The sequence below is a fragment of the Plectrocnemia conspersa genome, unplaced genomic scaffold, assembly GCF_051122295.1.
Source record: "Plectrocnemia conspersa isolate PC_06_02 unplaced genomic scaffold, ASM5112229v1 ptg000009l, whole genome shotgun sequence".
In the NCBI taxonomy this organism is placed as follows: domain Eukaryota; kingdom Metazoa; phylum Arthropoda; class Insecta; order Trichoptera; family Polycentropodidae; genus Plectrocnemia; species Plectrocnemia conspersa.
This window is the reverse complement of record NW_028277173.1, coordinates 15,617,707-15,634,269: the sequence shown is the minus strand read 5'-3', so window position 1 is coordinate 15,634,269 and position 16,563 is coordinate 15,617,707. Positions and strand designations below refer to the sequence as shown.

Below are 16,563 nucleotides of genomic sequence, written 5' to 3'. Positions count from 1 at the left end.
GAGTAGGAACTTATATGAGTTTATTACGCGTAATAATATACGATATTGGTCACGTATGAAAAAGTTTCATTGCCACTGTAAAATGAAGATATAAAACTGCAGAATCGCTCAACGCGATGAGACCATTGTTGCGCCCGTTCGCCATATCGTAAACTTTCAAAAATTGAATTCCATTACAACCTGTCTGTCAGTGTACATATCAATGGTACAAGTAAAATCAAAATGAGCAAAGCGTGTTTTCAAGGAAGCTTGCGAATTAATTTCTCTACTATTCTCCAAGTGAAATGATTTTATGATATATCGTGACATACAAAAAGCAAACATATCTAAAACAAAAATGCAAAATAAAATTCGACAACTTTATTGCCTCTTCAGAAAAAAAAGTGTAAAGTATTAAAGGATTAAAATGCCTTGAAATATTTAATTCTTGTATGGGTTGTAAGATTGAGACATATTATAGAAAATTGTGCAACATTATATAAAGATCGTGTATCGTGATCCCATAAGGAAGTCGATGAATTATATACATATAAACTGCGCAGAAATCATTAAGCATCAAAGGTAAACTATAATCGAAAGCGGAAAATACTGCCTAATAGCTTTGAATGTAAACGAACGGATATTCTTGAAGAGAAACCTTAAATATAGATTGTTGTGCGTGTTAAAGCTTTGGCAAACGCCTTGACAGTGATGCGCCAAACAGCAATAAATTGCCAAGTATATGGTGTGGAATTAAATTTTATTTGCACAATACAATTTTAAAAGATCGTTTTATACGTTTGTATATATGCGTATGTCTGGGGGTAATAAAACGCGAATTCCACAATTATACTAACGTTTGACAACTAGTGATTTACGATATTTTTTGACCCTATAATATACCTGCGTATATTTTAAACGTGTTTTATCATCTGTGTATTACGCATTTGACCCTTGAAAAGGTTCAATGAACATAAAATTATACTTAATATATAAATAATCAAAATCAATGTGAATAAATATTACAATTCCCTAAAAATTAGCTTTAAATATTTTTTTATTTTTAACTGTGAAATTATAGTCAAACAATACAAAAAGCTCAAGCGATACTATTGCGTGTATTTCTCAAATGCATTTAATAACTTAATGGTGTAAAAATACGTTTATCTATGTGTACATCAACATGAATATTATTTTTCTATACATATTATTTATTAATAAAGAGCAAATTGATTTAATAATTTGTTATATAAACATTTATAATAAATATATGCAAAACCGTAATTTATAGTAAACTTTTAATCATTACCCTCTTGAATATATGTACATAAAGTATGAAGACGATATGTGCGAAGTTACGTATGATAAATATTTTAAAACTAATGATTTTCTAACTTTAAAAGTTCTACTCTATTATTTCATGCCATATCTAACAAAGTTTTCCAACGATAATTATCATACTATATGCAAATATACATATGTATGTATTTTTATTTCTTAATATATACCAGTATTACTAGCACATACATATATATATATATATATATATATATATATATATATATATATATATATATATATATATATATATATATATTATATAACATGTAAATAATAAAAGTAATTTCATACATATAATTTAAGAAAAATAACAAATACGATCGCATATAAAAATATATATATTTGAGGTATTATAATAATATTCTATAATTTTAAAATTTATTTATACTAAAAATATGGTTTATTTAATTTAGAAGTTTTAGAACAAAAAATTTCTAAACATTCTATAAGTAGTGACGTACATATGTATATAACATTAAATATTGCTATATGAACTATTTCATTGTAATTTTTTTTCTACAAAAATTCAATAATTATATTTTTCTGTGAAATTACGGTTATTTTTCTATTAGTACTTTTTTATTGTTAAAGATTTTATTAAGATACATTAGGAGATAATGTATGGTATCGATCACCAGTAATACAAATCAATGACATAGGAAAATATACATGCATATATGCATTTAATATGTTTATCACTTATGTAAGTAATTTAAAAATATGCTTTTAAAAGTTCTCTGAAATCATATTCATTTCTTATTATGTACGGAGTGTACTGTCTTATTATGGTAATCAAATAAACACTATCGTATTTATTCAAAATTTATATACTTATGTACATATATATAATGGATATACTGTATCCGGTAAATGAAGGGTTAAGGGTAAACACGCGAAGAAATCCTGAAACACGAAAGGGTGTATACAACCCTCGTTCCTTCAACTTTAGTAATGACCTAGGGCAACGTGGAATAAGTGCGAGCGCTTAGGGTGAAATCGTAAACTTGAACCTAGCACAGTTTATTGACACACGGACGCATTTATAGCCAATGTGCAATTCTTGGACAAGCTGGATTACTTTTTAATTATTGCATAAATCGTTTTAGATGTATGTATTATATATTTGAACGTATAATAAATTTGGGAATGAAAAACGATAAAATCTGAGAGAAGCACGTGACGCCCAGGTGAGAGTGATAAAATAAAACTTTATTTAATCCTTATCTAATTTTGAAGACAGTGAGTTATTTTTATTTAGGGAGAATACAGTTATATATACTATGTATGCTTCATTTCGTTTCTACTGTAATAAATATTCAATCATTTTATGCTTAAGAAATAATAACATAATAAGTAAAATGCTATATCCTACCATTAAGGAAAAAATTATCACGTTCGTGTAATAAAGTTGAAAGTGTATAATATATAATATAATAAGACGTGAAACGCGAAAAGCAAAGTATGTTTTATAAACTATATATAAAATAAACATTTTATAAATATAATTTTTAAGAAATGGATTAGAACTAATTTTATTAGATGCTTTCAACTTAAAAGTTGAAAATAAAAAAAAAACTCATTTGACCTAGAAATGAGATGTGCAAATGTCACGTCGCTATTATTCATATTTTATGAGAAATTCTTGTGTCGGACAGACAAATAGACATATGTACATACACATGTATTTTTTGTTTTACAGTATAGATATATAAATCGAAATTTGATAGATAACAGTAAAATACAATAACGTGCAAAAAAGCATATTTTTTTATATCCTCAAAAATTAGGTATGAATCCGTAATTCTTAGTTGGATTTTTCGGAACCTTTATCACATATTTAGGGGTGCGTCTATATTTTGAACGTCAGATTTCGCAGTGAAAATAATTATAAAAAACATTTAGGATATCGAAAGAACAAACTATATAATTTGTAGTTTTCAAGCCAATTATCAGTTCAGATTTTTATAGATGCAAGAAATCAGATAAGGGTAAAAATAACTACCCTTGGTGAAAATGTGTTTACGTGATAGGGGAAAAACTGGATTTTACCAGTGAGTATTGGCTAAACGTTTAATACATATATAAGTGCGAAAAACTCTTAGATGTGGCTTAGGGTGGCTGCCAAAAAATGTTAATTACCAAAGAAGTGCATTTAACACGCATACATTGGGCCAATCGACATAAAAGCTAGATTGTATTCGATTGAGGAAGAGATTGAATAGTGTGCATTAGGTTCGTCATCAAGGTGGTTAAAGATACAGCGTAAAATATCTCCATACAACTGTAGAAAATCCAAAATGGAAAATGAAACGGGGTTGCTCCTTATATTTCAGTATTGAAGGTATTCACTTCATCGACGGAACAGTGAAGGCTATGAATTAAAAAACATATGTGAATTTATTTATCCATTCGGCAGAAAAATCACATGGACTGCAACTTTATGGATGTTTCTACACACTGTCATTGTGAGAAAATAGTCAATACAGTTTTTTTGTTGATAAATTCAATTTATGTAGTAAAGATGAGATTTAAAAAATAATAAAATTGATACTTTATTAAAATATGTCAGAGTATAAAAAAAATGTGGGGAAAAATTTTTTGACTGGCCTTGGAATAGTCCTAAGTTAAGCCGATTGAGTAACAAAAACTTTGTCATAACGAGTTAGATCAAAAACTCGTTGAATCGTTAATTAATTTTATACAGTAATAAAGGGTAAAATAATTTTATTTTACGTACTTACTGTTTATCATAATAATTTTTCACCACATGATATTTTATAATTTAATAATAAAATTTTGACCTAATTTTACTGTTTATTTAACAGTTTCATTTTTAAAACGTTAAGATATAAAAAATAGAACATATTATTAGATAATTATGCGTTTTTGTCATCGAGCTTAGCTAAGTTAAAACATAACTATTTGATCTTACCCCCAATCAAGTATTTTTGCAACTGTCTTATAAATATTTTATTCCAAAATTTGCTCCTTAATTTAAACTTATTTTTCACACCTAATTACCATATTAAAAATAATAATAATAGAAGCTGATAGAGAAACATATTGTGTAACTACAAGAGCAACTCATTGAAATACTAAGTGTCAAGGCACTTCGCTACAATTTTAATAAAAGCATCTAGTCTTTGTGTGCATTCTGGTTGAAATAAATTAAAAACCAAAGGCAAAATTCATAAACGAAGCACTGAAAGTACCACTGGCTTTACAATATATGAGACATACAAGTGTCAGAAGTTTCAACTCGGTTATAACTATTATGGTGAGAGTGATTTTTATGGTTAGATTTTGATAATGTCAGGGTAATAAAGAATTTGTCGTATTTTATTTGTTATTGCTATCTGTATGTGCTATTTTTTAATTACACAAACTATCATTATAATATTAGTAATGGCTCGAAAAGGTTTTTTCTTTCGATTCATTCCATGGTTTTTATTTTTCATTAGCAACTGATAGGTCCAATATTTAGGCTCTCAGTTTATTTAGTCAAATTAAGTAATTGAACGACATTTTAATTTATTAAATACTATTTTTAGTACGTACACATTTATAAGTACACGTTTATATTTATATACCTCAATTCTCAAATGCGGCAACTAAAGCATTCAAAGCGACTCAGTAATCATTTTTTTATGCGCACAAGGTAATGCATCTGAAAAATACATCTAGTATATCATTATTAACAACGATGATACTAAAATCGTGTTCGTTTTCAGTTGAACCGTCAATATAGAGTATCGGGAAACTCAAAATACCCACGTTCATTACAATATTTAGACGTTAATATTACACTTAAGTTCAAAAACAACTCTAAATGATCCAAACTTTTCTGCCTCAACAAAAGAATTTCATTCGCGGCTTTTTCACAAAAGGTAAATCCTATGTAATGGACAATTGACGCAAATTACCCTTTATCTGTTAATACGTGCGAAAGGATCGCGTGAGTCCCTTTTTTCAAAGGAGCGCAAACCGTTCGTGTTTGATTTTAAACTTTTAAACGTCCACTGCTGTGTTCGTCAATATTAGATAATGTAATATTATGGAATGAAAAATTAATGAAATGTAACGTTATGTGAAACATATTGAAAGGTGAGAACCGTGGGACCGAGCCAATGAACAGCTTAATTAAATATATATTAAAATAAACATAGGGTGGCTAAAAATAACATTTTATGATGATATATCATAAACAGTTAACGCTACAATATAAAATAAATTAAATAGCTTTCTATCTTTGTATGACATCGAAGACATGACATCATTTAAATGAAAAAAGCTATTGTTTAAAAAGTAAAAGTTCATTTTATGCACTTTTTGCCAAAATTGTGCTATATGAAATATTAAAAAAAATGTGCTCCTTGAACTTGATTAAAACATTTGTTAGTTTTCCTTTTGGAATATTAGTATTTATATATAAATATGATTTAATAATTTAGCATATACATATTTTATAATAAGTAAATAAAAAACACTTGAGACCTACACACTTTTAATCAAAAAGCAATAAAAAAGCAGGTTTAAATAAGAAAAATAAATAACTGCGTTATCATCTTTTGATAAACGTTTTAAACTAGTTTTTGGATTCAAAATCTCACAGCGAAATTGGGACAAAACTTATGACAAGTGTATCATAAAACGTGTTTATTTTATTTATTTTTTATAACAAATCTGACTATCATGACTAGACAGCTTTCTCCAATGCATCATGATGGCCATTATATACAAACAATAATTATACCAATATATGTTTAAAAAAACAACTCAGATTTCGATAACCATTTCATAAAGAACAATCGTTTACATTGTTCATAAAAATAATAATCAATCAAAACGTTCAACACTGCCAACATATTACGGTCCGTTCACGCTTTTTCGCGTGATAACGAAACTTCGCAATCAATCCGTTCATGCGTTTTAAAATGCCGGTTAAAAAATAGTATATGATTTAAAAATCTGCTAAAATAGCGGACCGTAATGTGTTAGTCATGAACGTCATATCTTCTTGATTTATTATAATTAATTTTAGCAATAGTTTCTCTTTACGCACAGAGTAAACGAGCCTGATAAATGAAATGCCAGGATTATAAATTGCCATTTTGAACACACACTCGAACACTATACTACTGTAACTTTAAACTAAACTCTGCCTTGTGGCACGCGGAAACCGTAGTATTGCCAACCAAATAAAAATCACTTATATTTTACTAGCCTTGTATCTACACTTTCTGAATATTATTGAACTTTAACGTAAATAAAGTAGATTAGGGTTTTTGACCCAAAAAAAATATAGTCAAGTAAGATTATTGTACCCGCGAAAGTACGACTACGTACATATAGTATTTTTGTAATCTTTCACCTGTCAAAACGATTCAGTATGTATATGAAATATTGTAACCGATAAATAACATTGTGGACTAACTTCGATAAAGCTTGTTTATTACTATGATAATATTTTTTGTATTGCAGTCTGTTTTAAAATTAATTTTCATGCAATAAAATGGCAATAAGTTGTTTACTGTACCTAATGATGTGGGTGTTGTAGTTGTAGTTCGTGGCTAGGACGGTGCCCGCGGTAGTTCTGAGGTCACCGGGGGAGCTCTGATCAATTCTGGCAGGTACATACTTTGGAACGGTATGTATGTACCAGACGACGTGGTCAAGTAATTGTAGTATCGCGAAATGTACATCCTCTGTCTAGCGTGTGACTCGTCCCTTATCTCGGCCATACGCTTTCGGTAAAATCGCGTTGCCTTATCCCCTGCAAAAACAACATCTCCATTAGGACACGATCTCTCGGTTATATCGCTAATTATAACCTAATTTGTGATAGCATTCAAACACGATATGGCACTACGTAAAAGTATGAAAGAGAAGAACGCACACCATTGTTGGTAATTTACGATCGACAAATACCATAAAGTAGATGTAAAGATATGGCAGATAATTTGTGATAGACTCGGCATGCTTGTAAAATGCAAACGCTAATTAATTTATTTGTATAGGTACTCGTTTTGCAAGCATGTACATACATATGTTACAGCGTTAATTGGTTCATTTAAGATATTGCGTCGATGCTTAAAGATATTATGTCGAAAATATGTTAAGAGCGATCGAACAGCGGCGATAGCATTATCGAATATTTTGTATGTTTTTGTACTCGAGGATAAATTACATACTAGGAAGCATGACATATCCTCAGTGTTTGTGATGTTTTTGGCTACATGCCAGGATAAGTATCTTTATATAAGTATATAAATATCATATTCTGATTCATAATGTGATGAAAAGAAAAATATTTGGAGAGTGTACATTGAATTTAACTACACTTTTAATTTGTTATATCTACGAAGGGATTTTAAAAAGTTCATAAAAGAGACATATAAGTGACGATATAGAGTCAAAAGTTTTTATGGTGGCAACCTTGGCTAACCTAATATTTATTTTTAAGGAAATATTTTTTTTTAGTTTAGTTAAAAACAACAGTTTATATTTAGTTTGGTTATAACCGGCACGATATAATGCATTTATATAAGTCGATGACCAATAACAAAGCCTCAAATCTTTATGTATTTATCAATTTCTGTCGTGTCTGAGAGATAGAAATTTGTGATTATTATATAATTATAATTCCAATCGATCTCAGATTAATTTGACAAAGATTTTTCTACTCTCAAGGATGAATAATGAGGCACCCCTTATAATGGTGTGTAACTCTTTACAAGTGCATTGTCTGACCAGTATATTTTAGCAGGTAGTTTTAACCGTAATTCTCAGAACTATACAAAGGAATTTGTCGTTTATTTAAAAAAATAGATTGCAAGTTTAATTGACCGTTATGTTCAGTTATGTGATTTCGGCCTTTATTTGTCGTTATAATTTTTTTTATTTAATAATTAATGTTTAATATTATATAAACATTTAAAAAAATCCAAAGAAACGCGAATTAAGTAAAGCTCAAAGAACGAATATAATATATTGACTGAATACATAGGAAATTAGTAAACGCATTTATTGTTTACGACACGCTATCCAAAATGCTTTGAAACGGTTCAACGTATGTGGTTCTTACAAAGCAAAGCCAAAAATTGAAAGAAAACAAAAGGCAAAAGCCCAGGAAGATCGAATGTTGGTTCGTGAGTCCCTTAAAAATCGTCAAAAAACGTCTTCAAAGCTGTCTACTGTAGTCTACAAGCGAAGAGCCATCCAATTTTTAAGAAGGCTCAACAATGTGGAACTCAGATGTTGTAAAGCCCGACACAAACTGTAGCTTTCAGAAATAAATAAAACCCGAAAGTTAGAATGGGCCCGAAAACACCGAAATTGGACAATCCGAAATTCATTTGGTTCGGTGAAACCAACTGTAAGATAACTTTAAACTAAAGTTGGTTAATATAAAAAAAAAATATTAAAAAGTTAATTTATTCAAAAACTTTTGAAGCAATATTTTTTTTTAATAATCATACTTTTTTAATTTTTTTCTGACACCTGATGTAGTACACGTGCGTCGAAGAGTTGGAGAATAATATCTAGCTAATTGCATAGTACCCAAAGTAAAATATTGTGGCGGAAGCGTTATGGTCTGGATTTGCATGGAAGGGGTGGGAAAACTGTATACTTGCAAGAGTAGTATGAATATTGACATTTATATTTCAATATTGAAATCCACTTTAATGGATTCCTACTGAAAAATATTTTTAAGCACAGACTACGCTACCACCCGATTCCAGCAAGAAAGCGCTCCGTGTCATACTTCCCTAAAAAGGAGGGGTTGGTTTGCGTCAAATACTAATTAAAAGAAAAGGTTATCCAACACAATTACAAATCCAAAACTGAGCTGCGAGAAAAATTGCAGCTGGATTAGAGAAAATTGTCTCCGTCCACCTGCAAGTCATTAATTGGGTTGCAGTTGTAATTAAAGCTAAAGGTAGGCCTACTTAATATTAAAAATAAGCTTAAAATAAACATTTTAAGCAACCTTAATCAGTATTTCATTAGTATATAATACATTTATTGGGGTACCCATTATTATGGCCAAGTCTATATATATATAATATATATATATATATATATATATATATATATATATATATATATATATATATATATATATCCATATATATATTTATAATTGAATTGGGATTTATATTTGCATATAAGATATTTTTACACTTTACAATAATAAAACCTTAACAGGAAAATTTTATTTTAGGCGTTGGCGGCAACTTTGACGCAAATTAAAAAAGTCCCGGGTAATAAAATAATTTAAGGGATACATTTTAACAAAAAACACTGTTAACTCTCGTTTTCGTGCATACACTCGGATACTCGGATCTGCGTTTCCGTGTCCGTGTCCGATTCGTTCGTTTTTAGCACGGACAGCGAACAGACGACGGACAGACAAATATGTGTCTTTTCTCACCACACACGATCGGATTTGTCCGCCAGGCACCCAAGACGGACAGATCCGTCGGTGCCCGCGCGTGTACGCTCGAAAAAATGGTCGAAAATTGGGTTTCCAGATTGCGCTTTATTCGAGCCAGCCGCGGCGCACATATTCCCGAAATCATATTTAAGTACTAATGGCATAAAATTATCTTTCCAATAAAGACAATACCATGGCAATTACCACGATTTTTATGTGTTTTATTTCATTTTAAAGTTCTATATCTTTGTAAAACACCCTTTAGAACAAATCGTTTAATGGGATATACAAAACACTATACTTAACACATTACACCATTATGTTAAAAACATTAGGTGGAATTAATTTAACTGAAAATATTTCCTACAATCAATTCTTGAAAGGGAGAAAATACTTTTTTTATTACCATGTCTATTAAGAATAAAATGTTAAAAAACATGAATAAATTGAGATAAATATTTTAAAACATCTTCTGAAGAACATCATTTAACAATAAGTATTTTTATTTCTTGATTTATAGTGAATCGCATGTATTACATATATAACTTAACACCAAGTTAACGATGCAAAGTATACAAAAAAAATAATAGGCGCGCTCTTAGTAGCTTCAGTGCATTTCATAGAACTATTAAAATACTTTACTGTTTTTTATGGTGGTAATTTTCAGAACGCTCGCAACATATAAATGCACTGAACATATATCGATATAAATATTAAACAATTGCGATTAAACACATTCCGATAAGAGTTATGATTTGTTATTACCGGCCTTTACGAGTTTTCCTCATTCAATTATTCATATAATGACGCATGGCGGAATGAGCAATAAAGCATGTGAAAAATGAGATTAGAAAACTGCGACTGAAAATCGAATCGGCAATAAAAAGGACGCAGTAAAAGCGCTCTTTCCTTTTCTACCGTTCAAACTGCACACTACTTTGCTGCGCTTCGATTATGAGTTTTAGCAAAATTAAAGTCTGATAAGAGCCTTAACGTGTAATTGATTCGAAATACACATTATAAAATATTTAATTATAAAGGTTGTTTACTATTTGCGTTTAAATGTTTATGTAATGTATATAAAGCAGGTTAAAAAACAATGCTTTTGTAAAATAAATATTTTAAAAAGTTTAACGGGACGTTCAATAAAAATAAATAAGTTATAGATGCAATAAATTAAATAACACATGTCTATAGGCTGTGTATATTTATTTATAAATTTAATGAAATTTAGAAAATAAATTTATCAAAATTAGAATGGTATGTATGTACATAATATGCTTATTTTGATCGTATATATATATAATAACAATTACCTTATATTATAAGTTTATTTAAACTTATTTATTTCAATGTTATTAAAAAAGGTTTCAAGATTATATTTTTAATAATATAGAAGCATTGTGATTTAAAATATATTTTTATAAAGTTTAATTAAAATAATTAGTTCTATTAAAAAATCTATATAAATATAAATTTATAAAATCGATTATAGCAACAACAAAAAATAAAATGTAGATCATCGACAATATTGTCACTATAGTTTGAGAGTAAAATAAGAAATTATAAAATAAAATATATTTAAGATGAATTAAATTAATAATTTACAGGAAATGTTTATATGAATTATTATTTCCCGCAATAAGCAATTATTATGAATCGTTGGAGCATATTATATTTACATCTAGAAACTAGACTAAACATATTAGTCTTTGAAGTTTGCTTTTATAAACAATACTGTGCAAATAAATATAACGGTGTTATCTGCCTTAATAGTTTCTAAGGAAAAACTTGGAATAATAAGCGATAAAATATCAATTAAGGCGACTAAAAAATTATATTTTTTAGAAACTTATTAACTTATTAACAAATGGTCAGAAATAATTAAGAAATTATTTTATCAAAAATATTATTTCTTATTTAAATTCCACGAAAACTTTTTTACGCTTATTTTATTTATTATAAATAATAAGCGGGGGCGTTGTAATTAACTTTATCTAATAATATGTTTCGTTGGTTTAAAAATAATGACAATGCTTTTTAAAATAATTTAAGAATATAGAGAAAATACATTTTTTTAAACTAAATATTTAATATAAAATGTACATACTTAAAACATTTACAAACCATTTTTTTTAGAAGATATTCCCTATGAGCTGAATTATTATTAGCATACGTATGTATACAATTTATTTCATATAATAAAACATTATTAACTGACCAACCTCAAAAAGATGTCCCTCTGAGTATTTCAATTATTCAAGCAAAAGCTCTTAGTTTGCACAAAGATTGGATGGATAAATTAAAAAAAGATTATAACACGGTTTTTCAAGAAAGTAACAGTTGGATTTACAATTTTAAAATTAGGTATTCTTTTCATAATATTAAATTTACTGGAGAATCGGCTGATGCGGATAAAGATGCTGCAAAATAATTTATTTCCTAATTATCCAAAATTATTGAAGATGGAGAATATTCCTCTAGCTAAATATTTAATGTAGATGAGACAGGTTTATTTTGGAAAACTTTTTAACAATGAAAAATATGAATGAATTTTTAAATATTATGGAAGATTGTGATCCCAATGGAGAACGCATACTCAAGTGCGTAGGGCGATCATTAAAGACATAGCATGTTATAAAATACTATACGAAGAAAAGAAAAAGAATAGTGGAAAACAGTTAACTCTTGATAACTTTTCAAAGGAAACACCCTCAAATCCCACTTAAACGCCTCTTAAACATATTATATTTACTTGATAAATAAATATTTTAAAATACACACAATTTCAAATTTTTTTTACTTCCCTCGACTTTCGAACATACAACATTCGCACACATTTTCAGGAACCAATTATGTGCGAAAGTCGAGGGCCGCCTGTATATGCTTGTCATCCCATTCTGAAACTATAATCATGCCTGAATTCAAGTAATCCTTAAAATTGTGTAGTACAGTATATGACAGCTATAATTGTTATACTTAAGCAGTTTTTGCAGTTGAATAACAGGATCTTTGCAATATATCTGAATATAAAGAAAATCTTTTTTAACAAGCCCTTTTTAGCTATTGATACTGGATACATGAAGGCTTCTTTATTAAAATGTATCTGAATAAGAAGAGCTCATTAACTTGTCAAACTTTAAATGATTTTAACGATGCCTAATTATATTCGGTCAATTCAGAACACAATTGGACAAACACACCGGACAGGAACAACAATTGAAAAGTGTGGTTAAAAGAGACCATCAACGACGTTATACTATATACACAGAGCTTCAACAACTTGCGGTTACACGCCGCAACTTCGAAACAGGTAAGACAATACCGCAAAAGTACAACTTGGCGAAACTGACGAGATAAAGAGGGAGCGAGGGAGAGATAGAGACGTGGATTCTGGTTTGTGCACGATGTCACTCTGGCAGCTTTAACTCGAGTTTAGTAATTCATTGTGTGAAGCAACCGCTAATAAAACGTACAATATATCATCATATACAATTGGGTGTGTTTACAAATCGTACTATAGAAGAAAAACGTGCGAACCATTATGAAAATTATGCTCTGCTGCAACACGCATGTTTCGTATTTTAATAATTTCATAAAAAAATTTAACACCTTATTTTTATAAAATACACGAATTTGTGTGATTTTTTGAAGATGGTTGAATATAATGATACAATCGTGTACTGATTTTTCCCAATAAAATGGTGGTTTGAATCACCTCTTGTGTACACCTCTGTTCCAATTTAGCTTTATATTATTGCTCCCATTAAAGCTGCTGATGAGCTCTAATTATTAGATGAATTATTAAAAAAATTGATTTGATTAGAAGATTAAATTGGATTTCATATGAGACTCCAAGAGTATTGATATTACACATATTTTTTTACATCATCAAAGCAATTTCTATCGTTTAAAAATATTTTGCTAAAAATTAACTCACGTCATGGAATTAAAAACTGAAATACGATATGTTTATTTAAAGAAAGAAAGAAAATTTTGTACATGTATATAATATTATTTTTATAATTCAGGATCTAAAAATAAAAAAAAAATTTGCACTTCGTCACATACATAGTCTGATAAGCGGTAATATATTATTATTATTATATCTAATGCAATGCGTGAGGCTGCGCTGGGATAAGGTCTTTAAAACCATTTGGACGCGATAGTCGATTTTTTTATTTCTTTACGCAAAAATCAGTAAAAAAAATGCTCTTCAAGAAAAAACTTTTTTGTGAATAAACATAAAATATCATTTTAAATAAATAAAAATTAAAAAAACAGAATATTTAAACACAGAATCAAGGTAAAATTTGCATTTTTCAAAAAATAAAAATTAAATATTATTTTTGATTAACGCGTCCAAAGGGTTAAGCAAATTATTTGAATAAAATACCATTTATAAGTAACTTTTATTTTCAATTACAGAAATTAATTTTGCACCATTGAACAGGAATTTCGAATCGTATAACATGCAAATTGCTGACCAGACTGAATTTAAAGCCTCATATTGAAAACCTTAACCGGTTTTATTCCCTTTTTTCGTTCTCCACATTAAGACATACACAATACATTAAGGAACCAGAGCCTTTGTAAGTAGAACAACATTGTGATCGAGATGTGAGAAAATGCGGTTTAATGCAATCGTAATTAATTGAGCCCGATTTCAACTTGCGATTAAAAATTTGATTAAGCCGAAAAATCATTTAATACCACGATTTATAATAATTATTTTAAAATATTATAAATTGATGCGACAAAGATTAATGAGTTTCATTTCTGACACGTGATAATTCTTGATGCACATTAATTTTTTTTAATAAATAAAAATACGAATACTTGACGTAAAGCATTCCGTAATTAAGTTACACAATAAAAATATCTGACATTATAATGGTTAAAGAAAGAAAACAGTAGTTAAACGCATCAACTCGACAACCTAATAAACACTCATTATTTGTTTAATAAAAAATATGTAAAAAAAGGAGCGGAACGCTTTTATTCAAGTATTTATATCATATGAAATGATATAAAATTTAATTAAACGTAAACAATTATTTTTAATACTATAATCGTTCGTTTATATAGTTAACGTTGCGTAAATGTAACGTGTTAATTGAGTTGTTTTCGATACAAATAAATGTATTAACTTTTTTTCATAATATAAAATAAAAGGATCTATTTTGCGGTTAATTTGTAGGCAGTGATACCAAAAACTGACATCGACATTCTTCCTCACATCTACCCACTCGGCTGTGTAATTCTCGCAGATAAATGAACCGCCAAACTTTGGCATGGGCACAGAACTGGTTATGGCGAAGTCAATATCAGAGGTGCAAAATTTTAGGCACTGGTGCGGAACAAGAAACAAGTTCGTATCGAAAGCCAATCTAAACTAATGTGACAGGGCAATTCGCAAGAGTATCTGAGAAACCGTTTGAGTGGTAGTGAAAAAATAGTAAATTATGATTTACGCCCATTTAAAAAGCATTATATTTTTGATCATATAAACTGAGTGGATAGCTTATAATTTATATAAATTCCCTTTGATTATATTATACTGAGAGCTTTTGTCATATTATATTACAGAAGCTTTTGCAAATCAATCATAAAAGACCGACAGATAACATATATTTTTTCTTACAAATAAAATAATATAATAAGTATACCTACAACTTAAAAATAATTTTACTTCTATATATACAAAAAGGCTTAATTAACGAATTAAGTGTATTTCATTTATAATGATTATTTTAATTTAATAATATGCTCAGCAAAAGTACATAGGGTTAAGGAAGTGCATATTAATATTATGTTGTTAAAAACTAAAATATATAATTTTCTCAATTTATTACTTTTTAGTACTAGAGTTGTTTAGATACTATAAAGATTTCAAGATCAAAAAATCCTTAAAAAAAATATTTATGGGAATTTTTAGTTATTAATGAGAATTTATTTAAGTCTTTAAATAACAATTTTCTTGAGTTGTGGCATTATTCTGAATGCTGAGAGCAAAGTGGTTTTTAATAAATTATTTTCAACAATAGTGTAGTAATTTGCTAAAATTGAGATTAGTGACTCAAATCCGAATATTCGAATAATGAACATATTAACCCTAACTATTTTTTGATATTTATCAAATTAATCGTAACATATTCGTGAAAAAAATCACAAATGTACACAATGTGATTTTTTTATCTTTGTAATTTACAAAGTCATGACCAAAACAGCTTTAAAGACGACAAATAAGCCGTAACATAAAAATAATGAAAAACAAAAAACTATGTAATTGCAGAAATAACAGAAATTATTCATATTTCCGAATAATCATTATGGAGCTGTGTACTTTCTCAATGACTGATGTCGAATTTTTTATATTTACAATAAATATTAATAATAATTAATTTACAATCTTATTAAAGTAATATTTTTTGAGCAACCCTAGTTATTATAATTACAATAAAATCGGATATTTTGTAGTTTATAAAACAAAAAAAATACATTCATTTATATTTTCAGAAATTACACATTAAAATTCTTTCCAAAATTCAGACTATAATATTCGTATGCAAAAACTTTAAGAAGTAAATGTAAAATAATTGTTTATGTTTAGATACATTTATAAAAAGGCTTAAAACAATTATATATATAAGATAACAAATTTTATAAATACCGTAATCCACTGCTGATAATAACGCCCAGATCAACAATAAACAAATGAGTCTTTTCCGCAGTAGAAATAATTCAAATAAAACAAAGATTGAAAAACATATTCGAATATTTAAATAGTTGTTTAATCAATGACT

At 28.3% G+C, this 16,563-nt stretch overlaps 1 protein-coding gene across 2 annotated transcripts in view; it reads right to left on the bottom strand.

Moving 5' to 3' along the window:
- Positions 1 to 16,563, bottom strand: part of dsx (transcription factor doublesex) — a 151,360-nt gene that overhangs the window by 63,810 nt on the left and 70,987 nt on the right. The window contains exon 3 of one of the 2 annotated variants that reach the window (XM_088193340.1): positions 6,857 to 7,093. The exons of the other annotated variant lie outside the window; for it this stretch is intronic. Within the exon in view, the coding sequence (XP_088049466.1) occupies positions 6,891 to 7,093 (203 nt within the window). The 3' untranslated portion in view covers positions 6,857 to 6,890. The remainder of the gene's footprint in view (positions 1 to 6,856; positions 7,094 to 16,563) is intronic. 2 annotated transcript variants of the gene reach the window in all.